Source organism: Elgaria multicarinata, chromosome 2, assembly GCF_023053635.1.
Source record: "Elgaria multicarinata webbii isolate HBS135686 ecotype San Diego chromosome 2, rElgMul1.1.pri, whole genome shotgun sequence".
NCBI classification, from domain to species: domain Eukaryota; kingdom Metazoa; phylum Chordata; class Lepidosauria; order Squamata; family Anguidae; genus Elgaria; species Elgaria multicarinata.
The window spans coordinates 21,700,754-21,725,721 of NC_086172.1; the positions used below are offsets into that span (position 1 = coordinate 21,700,754).

The window sequence follows — 24,968 nt, forward strand, 5'->3', positions numbered from 1 at the left end:
TCTCGCTTTAAAGCAGCCGCTTTGCGCTCGGTTGCAGAATTTGCACGGAAACGGGCAACGACGGTGGCAGCAGCAGCAGCAGCAGCAGCAATTGCAGCGCCTCCGACCTCTCCACGGGTGCGGTGATCAGGCTGCAGCGCGGTGAGCAGCGGCCCAGAAATCTGCAGGTCCTGTCATTGGAGACCACCTGAGTCGCTCAGTGATTTGTATCTACCCAGGCAGGTGAGTCGAGTCGAGATCCTCGACTTCTTTTGGCCCTTTCCGCACCTAAGGGTTATCCTAAGGGAGGGGTCGTCCCTGCCTGCCTGCTCCAGGGATCCCCTGTGTGTCATTTGGATGCACAGGCATGATCCCGGGACGACCCCGGGATATAAGCATGGTGTAGACATGCCCTTTGTCTCCTTCCCTTCCGCGGGATCGTCTGAGTTCCTGATTATGGGTGTGGGTCCCTCCTTTTCGTTTTATATCCCCAACCAAATCAATGAAGACTCTGGTGGCACTTTAAAGGCTAACAAAGGTATTATGCATTTGGAGAAGACGACTTTTGCCCACGAGAGCTTATACTATTTTATTTTATTTTATTTTAAAATAATTTTTAAGGTGACAAAAACTCTTGGTGCGTTTTGCTGCAACATTCTTCTGGAAATCCCTGGCAGTTAAGGATAAAAATCGCTGCCCCTTTTTTGCATGTAGATTCTTATTTCTGTTAGAATTTTCTCCCAGGTTTGATTTTCATTTATATCTTTCCCACCCACCCCCTCCAAATTGTAGAAATCAAAATGGCTGTGAAATAAATTGGACTAGAGTTTACAGATAATTTATCAGGGTCATTTAATGCATATTACTTCCGTTATAACAGGCTGTAGTAATATATGCACTGTTTTGGTCTCATAATCAGATGGCTAAAGGGTGGGTTCCTTCCCCACCCCCCTCTTTTTAGTTCAGTGGTGGTGGGGCCTTACTTCTAGAAGAGCCAATAGCTGGTAATTTCTCCAGAATAGTTAACCCAAATACAACAGCTTGACTTTTAAGAATGTATCAAAGAGTCCATTCAAATTAGTGAAATCTCAGTATTGCTTTTTAACTGGGCTGTGGGTTCAGCCGAGACAAGTTTCTATCAAATATTAATTTATACAACATGAACACTGTGAGTGTCTTATGTTAGCTTGTCGGTGATCTTCCATCTGAACTGTGCCCTTGAAGGAATGGGTGTTCAAAAGAATCTGACCAGCAATTTTGTTTGACTGGGTTGTGATTTAGACCTTGTGAAGACATCCCTCTGCCCTCCAGCTAAAATTGCCTTTTGCTTTGAAGCGCAATGTTTGCATTATAGTATTCTTTTGGCCTCTTTGGACATAATCTTTGTGTGCAATGTATTAACTGCTGTCTGTATTTTATGTCGGACTTATACAAAATTTGTTTTCAAGCTGCCCCAGTAGCATAGATGGTGAGAAAGGGATTACATTTGTGTGTTCTTATCTTTTGCGATGCAATTTTTCAGCCTACTGTGTTAAATAAATGCTGTATCTCATCAGTGTACCAGAGACTTTATTTCAATAACCTTTAGGCATATGATTAATACTTGGTGTGATTAAGTTAATTGTGATTATTTCAGTTTTTCCTCCACCTTCATTTTAAAAAATGTTATATTGAGACTATTCACAATTGTGTTGAACCTGAAAATCGAAGTGGAAATCGAATTAAAGCAAACACATGATGAACTGCAAGATTGCAAATGAGGAAAGAGACTTTTATTTTTGTACCCAAGACAACTTCCTTGTTCCCAAGGATGAATATGTTTCCAAATCAGATCTTTCTCATAGCTGTTAGGGTTCTTTTTTTTATCATGCCACTGAAACAATTTACTGAATCAATAATTTGTTTGATTTCTGTAGAAATTCCCATGCAGCCCCATTTGACAATCAGTGCAGAAACTGTGTAGCCTTCTATTCTATTTCCTCTGGGCTTGAAGAATGAATTGAGAACATGAAGTAGGGAAAAGGTGACAAGACATCTGTGGAATTCAAAAAGGCCTGCAGGAGAAAGGGAGTCCATTGGCTTTACTAGAGATGGTTAAACAAAAAACTGCATTTGGAAAGAATGGTGGAAAGCTTTGAGGAAGTGAAGTGAAAGTGTCATTGAAGAAAACCTGTCAGTTAACAAAGATTTTAAAGCTCTACTCAATTGTTCTAATGCAAATTGATTAAGGGCATAATCCTATGCATGTTTAGACAGAAAAAGTCCTACAACTCCCAGCCAGTAATTTCTGTCTGAACATGCATAGGATTGCGTCCTTAGGAAAACAAAATTGACAGTTCTTTTCCTAAATGAGTATGCTGAGAAGCAGTGGTACTATTTTCAAAACCAGCCTTTTGCTGCACAGTGTTTTTGTGAGGCAAAATACATCTTGACAATTTAGCAGAAGTATTTCTTTGTCTGTGGCGAGCTCAGCATCTCCTGGCTAGTAATGATTGTTCTTAACCTGCTCTTTTTCCTCAAACATTCCTGATTAGGGGGTGAATTTGAAAGTACTGGCTATTCTAGTGTTGTGTGTTTAGTGTTCTTCGATACAAAAAGGAGCCCTCTGGTACCTTTTGTATCTGGACTGGAGGCCATTTCATGCACCTTGCCCGCAGGAGCTTATGCCTCAGTAAATTCTTTGCTTCAAGGTGCCATTTTTTTTACTTGCACACTCTCATAGGTACCTCTTACATAGCGAGCCAGTTTTCCAGCTTCCTATTAGTATCAATAAAATGGAGCTATTTGGGAACAAAGGTGTGCGTTAATAGAAACTAGCCTGCCCTGCTTAGCTTCAGAGAGGCTATAGTATCAAGTGCTTGTAGTCCATGCTTTAGAGATCTTTTTATTAGTTATCCCAACTATCGAGGCAATGTTCATTCTGATGTACATTCTTGCACTTCATAGGAGCTCCAATTATATTATATGACTGGTGGTGCAATGTACTCTCCTTTGTCCATTGCTGCATTTATGTATTCCAGTATGGGTGAACTCTCTAGAAGAAAGATACCCATTTCTAAACCAGTGAAATGCAAGTCATTATGACTGGTTGTCAGGCAGGCCCATATATTGCCAGGAGCCATGGAGAGGTGGTTGTGGGAGTGCAGTTCTGTGTGCAGAGTAAGTACACAGAAGTACACTTGTGGGAGTGTCTCCTCCCATACCAGCCTGCCTGAAGGTTAAGATCACAGGCAAACGCCTTCTTCCTAGCAGAGGTGAGGCATGCTTTAATGAGAGACAGGGCTTTGAGGGCAATGTTGCCGCAATTTCAGGATGCTCTCCCTGAGGAAGCTTGCCAGGTGCCAACTCAGTTATATTTTAGGCTATGGGCTAAAGTATTTTCTGTTCAACCAGTCATTGATAATTTTACCCTCTGCCTTTGATTCCCCCGCTTCTTTTTTATGTTTAATATTCAAGCCAGTAGCTCAGTGGTAGAGCACATGTTTTGCATGCGGAAGGTCTCAGATTCGATCCCCAGCTTCTCCAGGTAGGGGTAGGAAGAAAAAAATCCTGCCTGAAACCCTTGAGAGCTGCTGCCAGTCAGTGTCAACGATACTAGGTTAGCTGGACTAATGGTCTGACTCTGTGTAAGGCAGCTTCCTAGTTTCCTGTGCTTGTATGTCTTGTTCTTAATTTTGTAAACAGCCTATAAATCTTCAGATATGTGGAGGTACAGAAATGTATTAAATAAAATAATGCTGTACCTTCCTCAGGGGGTGCGCTGGGGATCTCAGAGCAGCCTGGAGTGCCTTGCGTCAAGGATGGGGGAAACTATATTTACTCTTCCCTCTTCCAGTTATCATTTATTTATTTATTAGATTTATATCCCAGCTGTTTTCCTCCAAGGAACCCAATCCTCCTCCTCTCCATTTTATCCTCACAACAACAGCCCTGTGAGGTAGGTTGGGCTGAGAGGCTGTGACTGGCCCTAAGCCATCCAGTGGGTTTCCATGGCTGAGTGGGAACTAGAACCTGGATCTCCCCACTCCCAGTCCAGCACTCTAACCTCTATGCCCCACTGGCTCTCCATGTGTAGAATCTAATGTGAGTCATTGAGTATCAAGCCCTTTCCAGTCTGTGTACTCCCTAAACCTGGGTCTACCTGGTCCATCCAGGGATGTGTTTTGTCTTCGTTTTTGCCCCCGGGCCAAATTATGCCCAAGAAAGGCAGAGCCCAGAGACTAACTTTGATTATATGTGGATGACTCCTATAGGATGTATGAGGCTGAATTCACACAGCATTCAATATATATCTTCTAATCAAATTGGGCCAGTTCCATTGCTTTCCTACCTGTGTAAGCACAGAGAGGTCCTCAGCCATTTGTGGGACTTCACAAGCGAGTAAGTGAAAGCATGAACTGGCATATATGTGGATGTCTGGCAGTGATTTCTACATGTGTGGCAGGACTTTCCTCAGCAGTGTGAATACTTCCTGTGAGAGGTTTAGTTCTGGCTGTACTTGTGTACAGCTCAGCTAACGCTTCCATTTCTCCATGTGTGTGTGTGAAAAATCACGGATTAAGACTGGTCATATGGTGACGGAAGTAAGTCTTGAATCTTTGTAAAGTGTCATTTTGCATGAATAATCCCAGTTGCACTGAAGAAAAGAAATTGCTAAGTCATTGTCCTTTCATAACTGACAGTAGTAACCAAATACCTGCAGGGATTAGAAGTAAGCCATGGAATGCTTTAGAGCAGTGCTTTTTTTGACAGGGATCAAGGTGCAAGTAAGAGCCTTTTTTTTCTTCTTCATTTGCTTCAACGTCTGGTGCTGAGTGGCAAGTGTCACTTTCAGAAACCTAAAATATGATAGGACTTCCTTTATAGAGCCAAAAGCAGTATGGGGGAGGAATAAATCATCTATGCTGGCTGTACCTTTGGTTTTGCAATACCCTTGTGTAACTCATAATTCTGCAAAGGAATCACATTGAGCTGGCTCATTTTCCTTTCAGCAGCCATCTTGATTCTCAGAAGTTGTGTTGGACTGAGAGTCGGGAGATCGGGGTTCTAGTCCCCACTCAGCCATGGAAACCCACTGGGTGACTTTGGGCCAGTCACAGACTCTCAGCCCAACCTACCTCACAGGGTTGTTGTTGTGAGGCTAAAATGGAGAGGAGGAGGATCATGTACGCCGCCTTGGGTTCCTTGGATGAAAAAAGGCGGGATATAAATGTAATAAATAAAATAAAATAAAAATATTTGCATGAACGTTTGTGCTTCGTTTGGTGCCAGCAGAGGCTTTTTTTCTGTTCTCTAAGCCCCTGTGCATGTTTGGGGAGGGGCGTGAATTTTGGGTTAGGAGAAAGTGGCTGGGAGGGGAACACCTAAACCTCCCCAAACTGTGCGTGATAGCTTAAGCTCTCAGAATGTAAACGGCTCTTTTTGTGAAGTGTCACTCTTATAGCTAAGGGCAAGGGTCCCCAACCCCTGGGCCATGGACTGGCACCGGTTCGTAGCCTTTTGGGAACCAGGCTGCACAGGTGAGCTGCTTTCACACACCTCACCCCCACCCCAGCACCCCCACCCCAGCATACCTGGCCAAAGCAAAGTGTGGTGGTGGTGGTGAGGCTTCCCAAAACCATCCCCTCAACGCCCACGCCCCCGGTCCGTGGAAAAATGGTCTTCCACGAAACCAGTCCCTGGTGCCAAAAAGATTGGGGACCGCTGGCTAAGGGCATTTCCTCCCAACTTGGTGTCCTCCACGTACGTTTGACTACAACTCCCATGAACCTTAGCCAGCATGGTCGTTGTTTCTGCTGGCTGGGGATCATGTAAATTGCATTCCAACCCACCTGGAGGATGGCACTTTGGGGAAGGATGATCTAGAGATGCATTTTTTAAAAAATCTGTTGATGTTAATATAATCTATACTGTTTAGTATGTTATATATTTGCATTTTTTCCCATTAGTTCACAATGTCTAAAAAAATCCATGGAGGATCTGTTGTCGAGATGCAGGGGGATGAAATGACCCGTGTGATATGGGAGCAGATTAAGGAAAAGCTGATCTTCCCCTACGTGGCTCTGGATGTCCACAGGTATGTGGCGGGGGGGCCTTGCAAATCTTCAGTATTGTGGGGAAATTGCCATTGCATATGTGTATGTTTGTCCAATATTAGTTTTTGTATCTGAGAGAGCTTTGCTTGATATTTTCTTCATCTTGGGAACTATTCACACGTTACCTTTCCTGACACCAAGATTAATCTCCGTGTTCAGAAAAAATGTGTTCCCTATTATAGTGTATAGATTGTGTTATAAAGGCAGATTCTGTAAGCATCTCATGATTGTCTCAGGGCTCGTGCCAGAATCCAATGTTTTCTCCACACAGTGCTGCCAATGGCCCACTGTTGAAGCCCAGTGCCATCACTAGTAGAGCCACAAAACCCCCTCCCATTTCCTCTGGTTTTTTTTTTAACCTGGCACAGTGACTGCTCCTTCTCTTCAGTTGGCCAACCTCTGGAAATGGAGCACAGCATCCAGCCAGTCAATATTTTGAGTAGCAGTGATTTGAACTGCCACAATTCAAGAAGGACGCAGACAAGCTGGAGATATTCAGAGGAGGGCAACCAGGATGATCAGGGGTCTGGAAACAAAACCCTATGAAGAGAGACTGAAAGAACTGGGCATGTTTAGCCTGGAGAAGAGAAGATTGAGGGGAGACATGATAGCCCTCTTCAAATACTTAAAAGGTTGTCACACAGAGGAGGGCCAGGATCTCTTCTCGATCCTCCCAGAGTGCAGGACACGGAATAACGGGCTCAAGTTAAAGGAAGCCAGATTCCAGCTGGACATCAGGAAAAACTTCCTGACTGTTAGAGCAGTATGACAATGGAATCAGTTACCTAGGGAGGTTGTGGGCTCTCCCACACTAGAGGCCTTCAAGAGGCAGCTGGACAACTATCTGTCAGGGATGCTTTAAGGTGGATTCCTGCATTGAGCAGGGGGTTGGACTCGATGGCCTTATAGGTCCCTTCCAACTCTGCTATTCTATGATTCTATGAACCAATCAAATTCTGCCTTTGGCAGAGACTCAGTCGACGAGACTCAGTTGACGAGGGCGCAGGAGTGACTTCCATCCTTACCCTCATTAACATTCCCTTCCCCCAAGGCAGTATCTGATTGGTTCAGATTACTGCTATTCAAAATAGATTTTAAAGAATTACCTTTTAAAATGGGGTGGCCATTGTGCTTCCCAGGTGGGCAAGGAGTTGGGCAGCAGGGGCACAGATGGGTCATTTTGAGTCCCTGTGCCCTCGCCAGCTGGCCGCCCACGCTAATCCTTGACACTGCGCCTGCACTGTCTCTTCACACTTGATGCAGATTCTCACACCTGCATCTTTTGCTTTCCAAAGTCTCAACCCTTCCCCAGCTTGGTACCCTCCAGATATTTTAGACTTCAACTTGCATCAAGTCTTGCAGCATGAACAATGGGCAGGAATGGCTAGTAGTTGTCGTCCAAAATGTCTGGAAAACACCAGATTGGGGAAGGCTGGTCAGTTAGTTTCATGATTTGTGACCTCTTGAAAATGGCCATTGCAAAGTTCCTCAGAATAGGAATTCACATACTTCTAAGCCTACTCTTCTTAAAAACTCAGGGTGTCGGTAAGCTTGAACTGATCAAAAGTTAGGAACCCAGCAACTCTTCTCCTTCGCAGTGTCCTGTGCTGGTGGCCAGAATCCTTTCAGGTGCCGTGTCAAGGCCCTGTCGTTTTCATATATTTCAGACTGGTGTGCGATTCAGCAAACTGAGCTGCTGCCATCCCCCCAGCCAGGGCTCCTATCCTTTTAAAAACTCCATGTCTGTCAGAAATGTAAGAAGTGCAGCTCTCCCCATTGTTGTATCTCTGTACTAGGGTAAGCTCCAGGTTTTAATGTTCCTGTTTCTCCTGCAGCTTTTTAATGGCATCAGAAGTGGCTAGTGGCAGCTGCAAGCTTCCTTTTGATCTGCTTAGCCTTAGGTCCATTATCTCACTCTCTCCAGCCCTTTGACCCACTCCTTGGTTCTGAATAGCTCCTCTGGAGCCAAAAGAAAGATATTCCACCCCCTCTCTTTTGATGTTTCTACACCTTGGCATGGTCTTCTAGTTGTAAAGCTGCACCCAACTTGATAGCAGTCCCAGTTCACTTAGCTCAGGACCTCCCATAAACCAAGAGGACCTGCAGAACTGGACTTCATGTGCTATTGCACAAGTTACCAAGGCTGTTCACAGAGTTCAATTAAGAAAAAAGTACAGCAAACTAAAGCTGGCAGTCTTTGGCCTTTCCCCTACTTTTCATTTTTGTTCTGAATACTCAGCTGCCTACCTGACAAGATGTACCACTTTGCTAGTGAAGCAGAATCAGCATCTGATGACCTAGCTGGGCAATCCCGTACCTACGAGATTATGGGACGTGTTATCATTCTTTTTTTTTAAAAAAAAAATCTGTTTTGGCAACAGCTGATACAATCTATACACAATCTGATATACAAATACATTTCATAACTTCTTGAAATTACCACTTGTATATAAAATAGCCGCTTCGTACTTGGAGATTATACGACACAAGTGGAGTTGTGCAACAAAATGTTGCACTGTATCCCTTGTGTACATATATTAGCATCAAAGGCAAGAGTTCCCTACCCTAACTTGGGTTCATGTGCAATTTTTTCAAATAGTTTTTGACCATTTTAAAACTACAAGCAGCATGAGGCTTCTGCATGCAGAGAGGGTCAAAGATAGTAGGCCAACCTTTGCTGCAAACTGAGAAGTTTGGGGGATTTTTGACAGGGAATCCAAACCAGTCTTGGCCCCACCCATATCCTGCAATATTAAGAGTGGACTACACTGCAGGTGTTCCATAAGTGACTCTCCATCAACACAGCCCCCCAACCTGCAATAGGGCTGTGAACAGTGAACTACACTGCAGAATTGCTGTTCAATACTCTCAGTTCAACCTGCAATCTGGGGATAAGAGCAACGGATAACATTGCAGGGTTGTTGTAAGCTACTCTCTTAGCTTCAGCCCAACCTGCAATAGTAGGGTGACCATATGAAAAGGAGGACAGGGCTCCTGTATTTTTAACAGTTGCATAGAAAAGGGCATTTCAGCAGGCGTCATTTGTAGGCATGCAGCACCTGGTGAAATTCCCTCTTCATCCCAACAGTTCAAGCTGCAGGAGCTATACTTAGAGTGACCAGACACAAAAGAAAGCAGGACTCCTCCTTTTCGTATGGTCACTCTATACAATAGGATTCTTATATCTCTGGACAAAACTCTATGGTTGATTTAAACCACTCAGAGCATGATTTGTAGTATTTAGTGTGAACTACACTACAGAGTTGTCATAAGCCACGTTCCAATCTAATTAGAGTCTAATTAACAGGGATATTTTATAATATATAAAATAGCCCTGCATAATCTCTTTGCTGCTACCTTGTGGGAGTGGGATGGACACATTGGTGCCCAATCCCAGCTATATTTAAATCTTGGATTTCTCCTTTGATTTCTAAGGGCAGCTCTCATTTTGTCCTTGGGGACAATTTTGCCCCTCGAAGTGAATCAGGAAATTACCTATTGAGACAGTGAGATGATTCTCTCTGCCTCTTTTTTTATATCTATGTGTCTTTTGCTCATTTCTCTCAAAGGAGGAAAGAAAAGGAGAGAAATGGAGTAAAGAACTCTGAGCTCCTTGCTTTCTCTCTCAGTCAGTCTCTCTTGCCAGCTGATGGGTAGCATTTTGAAGAAAAGATTACAAGAATTATAAAGTATGTGTCTGCATATGTGCTTATGAACAAGTTGCCTTTTCATTCACAACAATGAAAAGGGAAACCAATACTTAAAAAGGCAGAAATGAGAGACACCAGTAGAACCTATATTTTGTAGGAAGTTGTATAACATCAGACTTTGGCTCAGTTCAGACAACACATTAGTCAACGCAGTGTGAAAACTCCACTCAACGGTTGAGTTTTTACGGGGTACTCCCCACACAACATGTTCTAACTCCACCATTGTGTGGCAGTGGACTACAATGGAGTTGAGTAAAATCCATCACAATGTTTGATTGACAGTTCATCCATCCTCTCTCCTCCCCTGGTCCTCCCGATGGTATCCCATCAGCCATTGCTAGGGGGAAAACAATCCCAATGGCTCTCCTAGAGCAGCACTCCCTCCTTTCGTCACTCTTGCCAGGAAACTCTGTAGCCAGTGGGAAAAGTCAACACAACGGAAAACTTCACAGAGCCTGCCACACAACACGCAACACAATGGTTGTGCAGGAACTCTCTTCTGCACTATTTTGATATTCTGTGTGTTTTCCAAAAAAAACCCACCTTCCACCATTGTGTGAAGTTTTCCTACCAGACAACACATTTCTCAACTGTGATATAAATACTTCACTGTGGAGTTCTAAAAGCACCGTTGAGAAACGTGTTGTCTGAACTGAGCCTTTATTTTCTCAGTAACTCAAAGAAAATATTTTTATTCGGCTGGAGAATATTCAGGTTTATCTAGTACTTTAGAGATCCAGATTTGTTTTGTGGGTTTTCGCATATTTATCTAGTACCAGACTTGGAAATTCCAAGCAGCTTTCAGTTGTCTTTCAGTTTTCTAGTGGTGGAAAACCAGCTGGCAATGAGATTATTAAAACCTTTATGCAAAGAACTAGGAAAGCTATTCCAAAGTGCCATTTCAGGAACAGGATCAAAAGATTGATCATTTTACTTATTTCCTAAAAAAACCCAAAAAAAATCAAAACCCACCCTGAACACAGGTCCACCACTTATGAAACAGTGTACCATGATGTTACAGCCCCGCCATCAGTTCACAAAAGCCGGATTTTTAAATATACCTATATAAAATATTAAATTTGCAGTTCAATCTCTAAACCACTGTACTAACTTCTGGAGTTCTCTGTATGTAGTCGTCGTTCAAGGAACATCCATTATTTTCTTCCCTGGGCATTTGTGAATGATCAGACCTTAGCACTCTGTGTAGCAAGTGGTAGACCTTGCTGCCTTTGATGGCTGCTGGTTAAGCCACTGGGAAGTCGTTTAATTATACTGTTTTCTGTCATTTTATTTCAATGATCTTAAACCTATTTCTCATCCTGAGCTTTCAGTATTTCTTTGGACGGGCGCTTTACAAGGGGATGATGGTTTGAATAACATGTTTTGCAGCTATGATTTGGGCATAGAGAATCGTGATGCAACCAATGACAAGGTCACTGTGGAAGCAGCAGAAGCTATAAAGAAGTACAACGTAGGGATCAAATGTGCCACAATCACCCCTGATGAGAAGAGGGTAGAAGAGTTCAAGCTGAAACAGATGTGGAAATCTCCCAATGGAACAATCCGAAACATTCTGGGGGGGACTGTCTTCCGGGAAGCCATCATTTGCAAAAACATTCCACGTCTAGTATCTGGATGGACAAAGCCTATCATCATTGGCCGTCACGCTTATGGAGACCAAGTGAGTATCTCAGGCAGCATTTTGTGTTGATAGCTGTTACCTTTGTGGTTCCCCAGTCAGACACTGGAAACTTTGTTGGATTAGAACAGGGATGAGGAATGTGTAGCCCTGCAGAAATTGGGCTGGAATACTTCGCCATTGACTTAGCTGGCCACAGCTGATGGGAGTTGCAATCCAACAACATCAGGAGGGCCGCATGTTTCCCCCAACCCCACACCTGGATTAGAGAATGCATACAATAAGGAATAGAATGCAGTGACAGTACACTGGATTAGTTGTTATAAAGCATGTCTCTTACAGCTTTTAGCTATGGAAGTTTGGAACACATAGGGTTGAGCTGCAATTGTCGTTAATGATTAAAATAGATTGAACTTTGTCAGAATCTGTGCAAACTGCAGCTGAGGTCACTGGCCTTGGTGTAGAAGTAATTTCAAGGAAGTGCCATTTGCCCCTTTTCTCCCTCACAAAGGGGAGATCTAATCCAGTATGCGCACGCACACACACACACACACACACACCAAAATTCTGGTAGGGTATGTGTAGAAGGATGCTTTCAGGTTACATGTTTTCCATCCCTTCTTTTGCAGTACAGAGCCACGGACTTCGTTGTTCCTGGCCCTGGAAAAGTAGAGATGTCGTTCACCCCGAAGGATGGAGGCAAACCTGTGACTTACTTGGTTCATAACTTTGAAAGTAGGTATTTGGAGTTTTTAAAAAGTGCTGATAAGATATTTGAGAGAGGTGTGAAAGAGAGAACGTTGAACAAGTAAGATACCTTCCTGTATCTTACCCTTGTACAAGTTAGATATTTGGAACTTGGTGATCTATTAATTTGATGAACCCAGTCCATTAACTGATGGACTGATTGCCCCCCTCCCCCACCCCAACAAGGTACCAGCTGCTGCCAAGTGGCCTATCTGGAGGTGAGAACTCAGAGGGACTAGTAACTATATGGCAAAAAGACTTGTTAGCGATCCACTGTGTGGGATGGAAAACCCGGCCCAGCACGGTCTCCTCATTGTGGCCCTTCATAAAACTAGTTGCTGTCCAGGGCTGCATGAACTATAGAAAAAGGCAGTGTTCCTGTTCTGTAAATTTTCTCCTGCCAGCTGTTAGCCACTGCTCCAATTATTCCCAACCCAGTTCTTTTCTGCCAGAGGTGAGGGCACAGCCCGAGAATCCTGACTATCCAAGATGGTTTTGTTGTTGCGAAAACGGCTGCGACACTTTCTTTAGCACTTGTGAAACCTTTAGTGCTTGTGAAATCTTCTTTAGGGCTTGCGAAACTGATTTGCATTTTTACATACTTCAACATCTCTCCTCAAGGGGCACAGAATTAGCTTCCCCTGTGCTGCCTGCCAAAGCCCCCACCACAAGGGTACCTGAGTTCCTGCTGCACCACCTGAACAAGCACTCCAGCTGCTGCCATGTCACTCCAACCCCCGCCACAAGCAGTTGCACCCGGTCTGAAGGCTCCATTCAGCCAGCATTCTGTGGGTCGCTTTCTCTTTTGTTTTGAAGTACAGCAGCTGCCCCACTTCCAACAAAAGAGCAAGCAAGTGGCAACAGCTACCCAGCCAGGCACTCTATGGCCGCCAGCGTCGGGCTAGGCTGAAGCACCAGAGCAGGCCAACAGCCTCCCACAGACTGAGGCTGAGTCACCTGGGGGCTTCCCGTGAGTCTCACCTGGCTAAGTCTCGTGCAAAGTCTGGACAGACCTACCAAGTCTCATGAGGAGACTTTGGCAGAGCCTCATGAACCTGGGGGTGGTTTCTCTGCAGTGCTGCAGCATCTGTGTTAAGTAGTGGTTTCTGGCAGCACAAGGCATGCGGCGGGGGGGAGCCAAATGGATGGGGCCGGCTCTGTCCTTAGACAAGCTGCTCTCTCAGCCTCAGCCCCCATCACTCACCTACCTGGCCTGGTTGTTCTGACGGTTATTTAGGCAATGTATATAGAACAGAATACTTTAAACAATTAAAGGTGGGTTTTTTATTGGGGGGTAAATGCATAACAACAACAACAACAACAACAATTACATGTTAAATGCTCAGCAGTGGCTAACTGATCCCTGTTTGAAGGCAACTAGGAAGTTCTAGCTCATTCCTCCTCCCCCCCACTCCAAAATTAGGAACAAGTTCCCCTGAATGGGAGTTAAAGAACATTATAGGTTGTAGAGGAAAGTTGCAGCGAGACCGTTTATAGGTGGAGTAACAGAGTCAACTTTGTTGCAATCCTTTGAATAAACAAGAGGCTTCATTCATTTTAAACGGTGAATGAGACACCTTTCACCCACACTGCATCTGGATATTGGGTGTGGTTCCCCCTCAATCTGAAGTGTATGATTGTATTAATTGATATAGACATGTAGTGAATAATATATGAAATGGCATATATACCATGCACCAAGGAATACCAAAAGAAAAATGGTGGCTCTAATACAGCCCTTGTGCTCTGGGACTCTTAACTATATTCACTCTCAGTTGTGTTATGGCTGTGAATGAACAGTTGTAGGCTCTGTGCCAACTTGTAGGCTGTGACAAGCAGAGCCTGGTTGGAAGCTGTTCAAATATACTGAGGTTTTTGTTCTTATTTTCCAGCCAACATAACTTCGTGCTTCACAACTCCTCAGTTGTATTCCAACCATATTTTTTTTAAAGCTGGGGAAATCCCAAAGTAATCCTCATAGTAATCCTCAATATTATCTCATATATCAATTTGGGGTGCCTAAGGCCACCCAGTGAGTTCAGTGGCTTGGGTTGAGAGTTTCAGCAGACTCTTCCTAACCATTGACAGGGGTTCCATGCATCCAGTGGCATTTCAACAGGGACAACTGTTTTTAATAACAGCAATTACCTAGTATCCATCGTTAACTTTGCCTACTCAGGTTACACTGTTTATATATTAGTGAAAAAATTGCCACAACACACTCCTATTTCTGAAAATACTCCTTTTAAGATTCCTATTTTAGTTGAAAATGTGTGATATTTATTTAAAGCTTTTAATATCACCAAATTCTTTGCCAATTCTCTCTTGTCCCCTTCTGTTCTTGATGGTCCCTGAGCCCTCAGGAGCATAGGCGTGTGCAGCACATTTCATTAGGTGGTTCGGCCAGGGATTTTTTTTTAAAGGTAAACATTGATTGAATATACAGTCATAAAGGACTTTTTTTCATTCATCAAACGAAATAAATGAAAACTGAAGTAAACTGTATTTTTTTAATTAACAAATAATTTATACTGCACTATTGTAAATATTTGATTGGGACTGAAGTAGAGGAGCACTAATTTTACTGTACTTATTGTCTTTAAATATGGTTAAATATCTCACAGTTACCTTGCTATTCTATTTCTACAATTCTTTGTCTCCTGTCTTGTTTTCATCCTCTCTTCGTTTTCAGGCTGCATCCTATACACATTTACCTCAGAGTAAGTTTGATTGATCTCAGTGGGGCTTACTTCTGAGTAGACATACATAGGATTGTTCTGCAGCTCTGTTTTAAAGTGACACAAGATACACACATACCATGTTTACCAAAAGAACGGCTTGAAAAAAGGGGGTTGGACACCCTAAAATAAGCAAGGGCAGATAGGAATTGTTTTAGCAAGCATTCTGAAAAAGGTGCTGCTGACTGAACCCTCCTTAGCCAGGAGGTCCTGGGAGGCATTGCAGTTCTCCCCCCTTTCTTTTCTCTTGCTGGAGTCCAGACTGGGGTGGGCGGTGGGGCAGCGCTGAGGAGAGAAGGCACGTAAACATGCAGCTTCTCTCTCTCTCTCTTTCTCCCAAATATTACAGTACCTGCAGGGCTGATGATGAGAGGAGGGCAGCAGCTCCAAAGGGGGGAGGGCCCCAATCCGCAGCTCCGGGCAATCTTACTCCTTACAGAAACAGCCCCATCCTTGGCTCCACCATGTGCTGCTTCCTGGCCCCAGCATGGCTGCTGCTCCCACCTTGTTCAACAACTGTCACAAGAGGTCAGGCAGAGCAGCTGGGAGCAGGGAGCGGCTGAGTGAGTGAGTGAGTGAAAGAGCGAGTGAGGAAGCTGCACCGGTGAAAAAAGCCTTCCGGAGGAGGAACAGATGAATTTGTTGCTCTTTCCTACAGCTAGTACCGGTCCTGCTACTGCAACATGGTGGCGGTGGATTAGGGTGTTCAACTGAACCCTTTGAACCTGTTGTCCGCACGCCAATGCTCAGGAGTGGATCTTCATGGGCACAAGAGGCTGCAGGGGGAAGGGGAATTGGTTCATGTCACTTCCCCCCCCACACTTTCTTCTGGTGGCACGAGCATTTTTGAGCAGAACTCTGATTAGGGGATGTTCCTGCGAACAAGAGCAAACTCTGGATCCCAACCTCTGATTCTATTAGTAGAAGGGTTCCAGATGAGGCTAGGGCTTCTTTAGTTTGTGCTGTGGTATGGAGAAGCCAGGAAAAAAGATGAGGTGTCTGCTGTTTAAAAGCAAACAAAAAACCTTGGATGACCGTGGTTAGTCCATATCTGTCTAGGACAGCCTTCCTCAACCTGGGGCACTCCAGATGTGTTGGACTACAACTCCCAGAATGCCCCAGGAGATGCAGTCCAACACATCTGGAGCGCTTCAGGTTGAGGAAGGCTGGTCTAGGAGACGTTGTAGATGTCAAAACTGACAAAAGGCTTCTTGCACCCCACCTTTCTAAAGTAAAGGTGTCCCCAGATAAGGGTTGCTTCTGGGATTAAGGGGACTCAAGGTAGTTGAAATGAATAATGCACATACTTCCTCCTAACCAATCTGTGGCCAGTGTTCCAGAATCCAGCATAAAGTTCACAGAGCTGTATTTGAGCTATTGGCATGTATTGTTCATCCGGGCAAGACATTTGATAGCCACACAAACACAGGTGTGAATCCATTTATTTGTCTATTAAATTTATATCCTGTGTTCCCTCCAAGGAGCCCAAGGTGGCATATGTGATGCTCCTTCTCTACATGTTATCCTCACAACAACCCTGTGAGGTAGGTTAGGCAGAGCGTCAGTGACTGGCCCAAAGTCACCCATTGAGCTTTATGGCTGAATGGGGACCAGAACCCAGATCTCCTGAATCCAGCACTCTAACTACTACACCACACCGGATCTCTGGATTCTAGGCATCTTCCCTTGTCTATAAAACATAATCCCAGAAGTATATCTTACCTGGAGACCTTTACTTTACAATTAGAAAAGTGTTCGATAGATGTGAATGGGACTTTAGAAGGTCAGCTTTGCTGCACATCCACAATCTTATTGAAACCAGATGGCTATACATCGCATACTCTTTGTTCGCCGGGAAATTCAGCTTAAAGACAGCATACAGTTATTAACTTGTTCCTCTTCTAATTTCAGCAGTGGCTAGCATTTAGACAGAACAATTTGTATGTTTTGAGCCTTGATCACATAACTTGGGGGAAACCTTGAACCAAAAATTGATAGGAAAGGTTCACTCCGCATGTTGCGATAAAAAGCCTGGGCCCCTATTTTCCACCACAGGTCAATTGTCTCTTCTCTGTAACCTTTGAAAGGAATTTGGGCATCTGAAAGCATGTGTCTGCACTTACATTTCTGAACGCGTGGCAGTTTTACTTGTTTTTTTAACACGGTGAAGTCAATTTGGGTTTTTTAAATATTTTCTTGGGCCAAAATGGAATAAACATATGAACAAAGCAGCTTGCTTTAATGACATCTCCAGCTTTTTATGGTGACTTATTCAATATAGATTTGGAAACAGACATTTGTTCAGTGTAACGTTGGCCTTGAGCCAACTTTTAATAGCTTTGCACACAACAAGTAATGGCCTTGGGTGGGAATGAGCATTCCTGTCAACTTCAGAAGCCAGTTCAAGGGCACTCAGATAACCACCACAAATGTGGGTGCACCTGTGTGTTGGCCCACTTCCACATATGGATCTCCCAGCTGAGTTGGGGCAACTTGAGTGTACAAGAAAAGAGGGGCCCTGGCTTTTCCTAGCCAGAAGCCTTGTTAAATGGAAAAGGATGAATTTAGCAAACAAACTTCTCTGACTTGCTTCATTGATTTGTACACCTTCCCATCCATGTCTTCCATTCAGTTTCCATGAAGTTCTGTGGGTGACTTTGGATGACCAAGTCATGGGGAAGTTTACACATCAGAAGGTCAGGACAGGGTTGCCTCTCATTCAGAGTACTACAGTCAGATGATTTGGGGGGGGGGGAAGCTACATCAGTAATGGCTGATACTCAGTGGCTTGGCTGTGTGAAATGGTTATTGCACAACATTTGGAAATGCTGCGTGTGCCTGTGTGGGCGTGTGATACTGAAGCAGATGTTTTATTGCACCTGCATCCTATTTACTTTGCTCTTCCTCTCTTTCTGTGGCATAGGCTGCGGAGGTGTGGCTCTGGGAATGTACAACCTTGACCAGTCCATCAAAGAATTCGCCCACAGTTCTTTCCAGATGGCATTGTCTAAAGCCTGGCCCCTTTACATGAGCACCAAAAACACCATTTTGAAGCAATACGATGGGCGCTTTAAGGACATCTTTCAGGAGATCTATGAGAAGTAATAATACGTTATTATGTGATACATTTTTATCCTGCATGTATATCTCTGGTCAAAGAATTACCTGATTTGGAGGGTGGGGGTGTCAATTGAGTCTAAAAAGTATTTCTCAAAATTCTCAATTTTTACTTTTTTTCAAAAAAAAAAAAAAAAAAGCAAGGGAAGGCTGAACTGGTTGTGCATCTTGCAGAACTTCTATGAACTCCTTTTGAAACTGAGGGTGGAGGGAGAGGTATGACTATAGCAGTTAGTGGAGAAACTGATTTTTGGGTTTCAGACGTGGATTATTCATAAGCAACACCCAAAGTGTAGGCAGAGCTTTCCCCTTGTGATGTACATTGACTCCTCGCCCCTGTGCGCTAGCCAAGACAGAGGGAAGTGGTAGTGGGCAGCTAAGGGGCATGAAATGGAAGGGCTTTGCCAAAGCCTCCATTGTTGCTCCCGTAGCAGAAGAGGGGTGCTGAAGAGCCCTTTGTTCAGGGGTTGGAAGAAGGTGTTTCAGATGATCAATCAGAAGCAGACTCTGAAGTAGAGGAGTTGGTGCCAGAAACAGGCCAGCCTGTATCAGTGTGTGTGTGGGAGTTCTCATGGGCTCTTATCAGCTGGGAGTGAACCCTCTCCAGAGCTTATCTCTTCAAGGGCAAACAACACACAGTCAGTGGGAAGCCAATATTCTTCTGAGAGGGAGAGCACAGAGAGGTTAGCCGATCCTAGAGTACACCGCAGACAAAAGTGGATGGAGCTAAAGGAAGGAGAGAGAAAGTCGGCCTGGCTGGCATCCCGTCAGAAGCTGCATCACAACTAGTCTCTCTGAAGTTAACACATTTTGGGAAAGGGCTTTCCATTCTTCTTGAAAGGACAATTGTCTCGCTTAGTTTGCATAGTTTTGCCTAGGGGAAAGTTCCAAGAGATTAGACTCTCTTCAGGTAGGAAGAGACATTTATTGCTTGAATAAAGCTTTGTGGATTACTTAGCAGGCCTCGTCATTGTCTCCCAAGAAGGCAGGAGGTTATGAGAAACAGGACAAGAGGTGAGGACAGATGCAGGGTTTTTTTCCCCCCTTTTCTTTTTGCAGCTGTTGGTCTGCTCTGAGACTACCCACTCTGCATCCAGTCCAAATATACTTTCCCCCCCTGATGTTAAAACTTTGGAGGAAAGATAGTTGTGCAAGCTTCAAACAGAAGCTGGCTGTGCACGGTGTTCATTGGCTATTTCCCTGTGATGTCATCACAAAACCTCCCTTGTCACCAATTTCCATAGCAGTTAAGATTTAAAAGTTCTTTTCCTCCTTTTTTTTTTAAAAAAGGTGCTCAATGAATGTGTGAATATGTGAATGTTCATGTGGTTGTTTTAAAAATAAAAAGTTGGGCAGCTTGTCTGAAGCAAGGGGTGTGTACAAGATGGATGGCTTGAGCCAGCATTCAGTTTGCTCCTGTGCACATCTGGTTCATTGGAGTCAGTCAGTGAATGGAGCCCGTAGTTAGGCATTTCCATGGCTGGAACTTCAATTGTGTGCACAAATGAAATGCGCCCTGAAGAGATGACAGTCAAGGCAGCACAATTATGAAAAACAACTCTTAATGGGTAGTCCCAAGTGTGGGTTTAAATTAAAATTGCAGTATACAGTATGCGTTGGAGGTATTTAAGTTATATTACTATTCTCTGTGGTAACGCTTACAGGTTTTTCTCCACTCCCACTTTCTCTTTATGCAAGATGCAAGCCACTTTTCCTTTCTTCTAAAGCATTGAATGTACAAGGCCTGTAATTACCACATCTAGCATTCAGTTCTGTTTGCCTTCCAGGGAGTACAAGTCGCAGTTCGAAGCCAAGAATATCTGGTACGAGCACCGGCTGATTGATGACATGGTAGCCCAGGCCCTAAAATCTGAGGGAGGGTTTATCTGGGCCTGCAAGAACTACGACGGTGACGTGCAGTCTGACTCGGTTGCACAAGGTATGATCCACCTCTGTTACGGCTGTGCATTGCAGGAATACGTTAGCCAACTGCACACCTGTGTTAACTGGTATGCTGGCTGTGCAAGGAGAGGTTTGATGAATGTCAGAACATCAGAATAACCCTGGGAGATCAGACCAAGAGTCTGTCTGGACCAGCACTCTGCTTCCAACAGCGGCCTGTCAAGGTTATTGCACTTATATACCACTCCCATAGCCAGAGCTCTCTGGGTGGTTTACAGAAATTCTAAAATTAAGATTAAAACGAGTATACAAAATTTAAAATGTCTAAAACACAGAACATACACACATAAAGCATTAAAAACTGTTTAAAAAAACTAAACATATGGGTAATTAAGATGTGCCACCATATGCCTGGGCAAAGAGGAAAGTCTTAACCTGGCGCCGGAAAGATAGCAGCGTTGGCGCCAGGCGAGCCTCGTCAGGGAGATCGTTCCATAGTCTGGGGGCCACCACCGAAAAGGCCCTGTCCCTCGTTGCCACACTCCGAGCCTCTCTCGGAATAGGCACCTGGAGAAGGACCTAAGATGTTGAATGTAGTGACCGGGTATATTCACGTCGGGAGAGGCGTTCCGCCAGGTATTGTGGTCCCAAGCCGTGTAAGGCTTTATAGGTCAAAACCAGCACCTTGAATTGGGCTTGGAAACATACAGGCAGCCAGTGCAAGCGGACCAGAGCAGGTGTTATAGGGTCAAACCTTCTGGTTCCCGAAATCAATCTGGCCGCTGCATTTTGCACAAGCTGCAGCTTCCAAACCATCTTCAAAGGCAGCCCTACGTAGAGTGCATTGCAGTAATCTAACTTGGAGGTTACCAGAGCATGGACAACTGAAGCCAGGTTATCCCTTCTGAACATGGAGTTTTCACATTTTTTACCAAATACCACCAGTAAAACTAAAATGTGATGGGTTGTTCCTTCTATGCCAGGGCTTGGTAGTACACCCACCAAGCTCCGCCCATCAACATGAGATTTGTATACCAATTCTCCTTGAGGAAGTACTTCGTGTGAAGCACATCGGCCTGTGAAATGTTTCATATACAGAAAGTGTCCAGTGAAACCGTAATGAACTTCTAGCCCTCATAAACATATATAAGAAGGTGTAACTGTGGTGTGTGTATTTGCAGTATGGTGTGGTCCTGGGTGAGGATTTAGCTAGGGATAAATTGTTCTGGGCCTGTCTCGTCTCCAAATCTAAAGGTAGCATTTATTTTATTTATTTTTATTTTATAACTTCCTGACTGCTAGAGCAGTACGACAATGGAATCAGTTACCTAGGGAGGTTGTGGGCTCTCCCACACTAGAGGCCTTCAAGAGGCAGCTGGACAACCATCTGTCAGGGATGCTTTACGGTGGATTCCTGCATTGAGCAGGGGGTTGGACTCGATGGCCTTGTAGGCCCCTTCCAACTCTGCTATTCTATGACACTTAAAGCTCCCTTACATGATATGCTATGTGCACAAACGGTTAACTGAGCAGCAAATGGTTCCTTGCTGTTGTTAGGTATGTCAGCACGGATATCCTCACGGGTAGGAGTGAGGGATCTTTCCACATTGAATTTCATTTTGCATGCATTTTGAACCATTCAGTAAATAGGAAGCAGTCTGCGCTCACAAAAAGTGAACACTTTAGGTCCCACTGATTTCAATGGGAAAGAGTGAGGCAAATTCTTAATAGGTAACAGTATTTACCTTTGGTCGGATTGTGGATTAGAGGAATATACAAAGACTGGTACTACTTAGATTGTTCTTCTGTCCAGGTTATGGATCCTTGGGGATGATGACCAGTGTCCTGATATGCCCAGATGGGAAAACAGTTGAAGCTGAAGCTGCTCATGGCACAGTGACTCGTCACTATCGCCTGCACCAGAAAGGTCAAGAAACCTCCACTAACCCTATTGGTAAGCAGCTTCTATCTTTACCGAGAGAACATTACGTATGTTTAAATGTCATGACATACTTCCACGAAACCCTTGGAATAAGTCTTGTTTGTTTAGTTTCGTGAAATTCTGTGACACCGTATTTATTACTAGTGCTAGGCGTTATAACCGAAGTGAGACACGAAGGAGTAAATTGTGCATTTTGTGGCCATGTTATATAGAAAAGTAACGGTGGGGGTGGATCCAGCATGGCTTGCGCTGCACAAATGGACACGGTGAATGTAGGTACAAGCCTAAACTCCTTCTCGGGACAAAATCATCTGTCGTTCTACATGAATTATACAGCAATGGCTTCTGCATCGGCAAACTAACCCCCCCACTTACGACACACATTCTTTCAAGAGGAAGAAAAGCGTTGCAGGAAAAGCACCATCCTTCCAGTCCATGAAAGCCGACTCATGGCATCAGTCTCTTCGTGTGAAATAGCGTTAATCTTATGATACAGTAATAGGGAAGGGATTGCTAAATAGAGGGGACTGGGGTGGCTGAGGACCATTATCGCTGTGTCAGCATGCCGGCCGCTACAGACGGCTGACGAACGAATCATCACGAGGGAGAAGCTAAGTGGGTAATTTACTTCAAGGAATATAACCAACAGTTGAACTCCAAATTCAGATTGCTAGGTTCTTTTTCGGGGAAGAACTAGTGTGGGTGATACAATGCTGAAATAATGGTGATTTTGTAACAATTGAATCCGTTCATTTCTGTTTCTTTCCGCTCCTGCCACTTTTCCCAGCATCCATCTTTGCCTGGACCAGAGGTTTAGCTCACAGAGCAAAGTTAGACAACAACACAGAGCTCAAGAACTTTGCTTCCGCCTTGGAAGATGTCTGCGTAGAGACCATTGAAGCTGGCTTCATGACAAAAGATCTGTCTGCTTGCATCAAAGGGCTACCTAAGTAAGTATGTGGGCCTCAGAGATGCATGAAAACTCCCAGCGCTAGGCAAGTGTTAAATAATAATATATAATTTTTCTACAAAAGTGTAAAATAATAATATATAATTTTTCTACAAGAGTGTAAAGCTACATTAAGGAAAACTGGATTTTTAAAAAGGAATTCAGTTAGTACACAAAAACCATTATACCTTTTTAATCTAAATAGTTTGTATGGTTGTTGCATAGATCCAAATTTCTGTTTCCAGTCAAAATATATTATGTTCTGACAATCCTCTTGGAGAGTTTGCTTTGCGATAAAGGTGGTAGCAGAAGACAAGCAGTCACAAGAACTAAAAATAGAACTACAAAGTCTCTGGTAAAACCTGATTGCAATTTTTTAAGGCAGAGTTCGCCCAGGTCATAGCAGCCAATTTTTCCTCTGCAGATTGTAAAAGACATAGGTATGTATCACCTAAGAGAGCCAGTGTGGTGTAGTGGCTAGAGTGTTGGACCTGGGAGTCAGGAGATCCGAGTTCTAGTCCCCACTCAGCCATGAAAGCTCACTCAGTGACTTTGGGCCAGTCACAGACTCTCAGCCCAACACACCTCACAGGGTTGTTGTTGTTGTGAGGATAAAATGGAGAGGAGGAGGATTAAGTATGGCGCCTTGGGTTCCTTGGAGGGGAAAAATGGGCAGGATATAAATATAATAAATAAAGTCACCACATAGGGCCAGCATGAGTGAAGATGTATTAAAGTGCCATTTCATTTCCACAAATACTGGAAAGCAATTATCCTTTTCATGCTTTTATTCTTCCGCTAAAGAAAATGTGGAAACAAACTGTTCTTAAGTCAAAGGAGGAATCCAAGGATTCCCCACCCCAGAGAAGCCATTAGCCAAAATAAAACATAGTCTTTTTGCGAAAAAAGACTTTTGAATGAGATTGAAACAGGCAAACTTCCTTCCACTTGACTTTCATCAGAGCTGCAAAGCTAGCTAAATTTGTAGAGCCCTTTTAAACCTTGCGCTATCGTAACATTCATACCCTTCTTTTGCTTTACTTTTTTCATTTCAGCGTGAAACGCTCTGACTACTTGTCCACATTTGAGTTCATGGATAAACTTGCTGAAAACTTGAAGACAAAACTATCTTCCCAGCCAAGACTTTAAGAGAAGGCCTCAGAATTGCTCTGGAGATAAGATTGCCTGCCTGATGAATGAATCACACCCATTTTGCACAGCATTTCAAAATATGAGAAGAAATCAACCCCAAAATAGAAACTTGTTCAGATTTTCCCATCCCCCTAGGTTTCTTCGTGGGGGCATACAGCACAGGCTTGATGGCTGCCTCTATGAATGAAGCCACCCCACCCCTTAGGGATATGGGGATGAGAATGAGTTGTACTGCAAATGTTTTAAATAATGGAGCAGGTTTTGTTTCTAGCTGGCTGTAGGGCCTTGATGGACTATGTAAGCAATGCAAAAGATTCTCCTAACAAACCTCTTTAATTAATGTAGTTTGAAACCTAACATAGCCTAACATAGGCAAGGTGCTTAAGAGGATTTTACTTACCAGGGAGAAACTCTTAATGGAAGGTTTACCATGGTACAGTAGGGCAGAGGCTGTCACGTTGTCTCCTTATGTTTGGTAACTGAGCTGAAGTGCAGGGATGGTTCGTCTCCTGCTTTTAGCTGTATGTTACGTTGCAGATCTTCAAAGTGTCTTTCTTCAGCCATTTGAACAGTTTTATTCTGTCATTTGGGAATTAAATATTGTTCCATCCATGTCTTCAAGTTTGTTTTTTTTAAATGGAGGGAAAATATTTAGCTTAAATAAACCACTCCTGTCTATTTCTATGTGTCCTCTTGTCTATGACTGGAAAGGAGACAACTGAGTAAGCTGCTGTTCAACTTGCAAAGTCATCCTGCACTTGAATGGGTGCAGGAATATTCAGCTAGAAGAGGACAGGACAACTTGCAATCTAGTGTGTGGCCAGCAAAGCAGGGGTGGGGAAACTCAGGCCCAGGGACCAAATCCTACACTTCTGGGTTCTCCAGATGGTCATGTCCAGCCCTCTTTCCCCCAACCAGTGATCATTTGGAGGTTACCAGGCTTTTGTGCAGTTCCACCCACCGACCCACCCACCCTCATTCTGAAATGCCTTTCCTAT

General features: G+C 43.9%; 1 protein-coding gene across 1 annotated transcript; it reads left to right on the top strand.

Moving 5' to 3' along the window:
- The first annotated feature begins 20 nt into the window (after nt 1-20).
- Nucleotides 21-24,582, top strand: IDH1 (isocitrate dehydrogenase (NADP(+)) 1). The gene is made up of 9 exons (XM_063116109.1): nt 21-222; nt 5,928-6,055; nt 11,174-11,465; nt 12,053-12,158; nt 17,832-18,009; nt 19,813-19,964; nt 21,741-21,881; nt 22,657-22,819; nt 23,874-24,582. Exons 2-9 carry the CDS (start codon nt 5,934-5,936, stop codon nt 23,965-23,967), a joined length of 1,248 nt encoding a protein of 415 aa, XP_062972179.1. The 5' UTR covers nt 21-222; nt 5,928-5,933; the 3' UTR covers nt 23,968-24,582.
- Nucleotides 24,583-24,968: the final 386 nt, after the last annotated feature.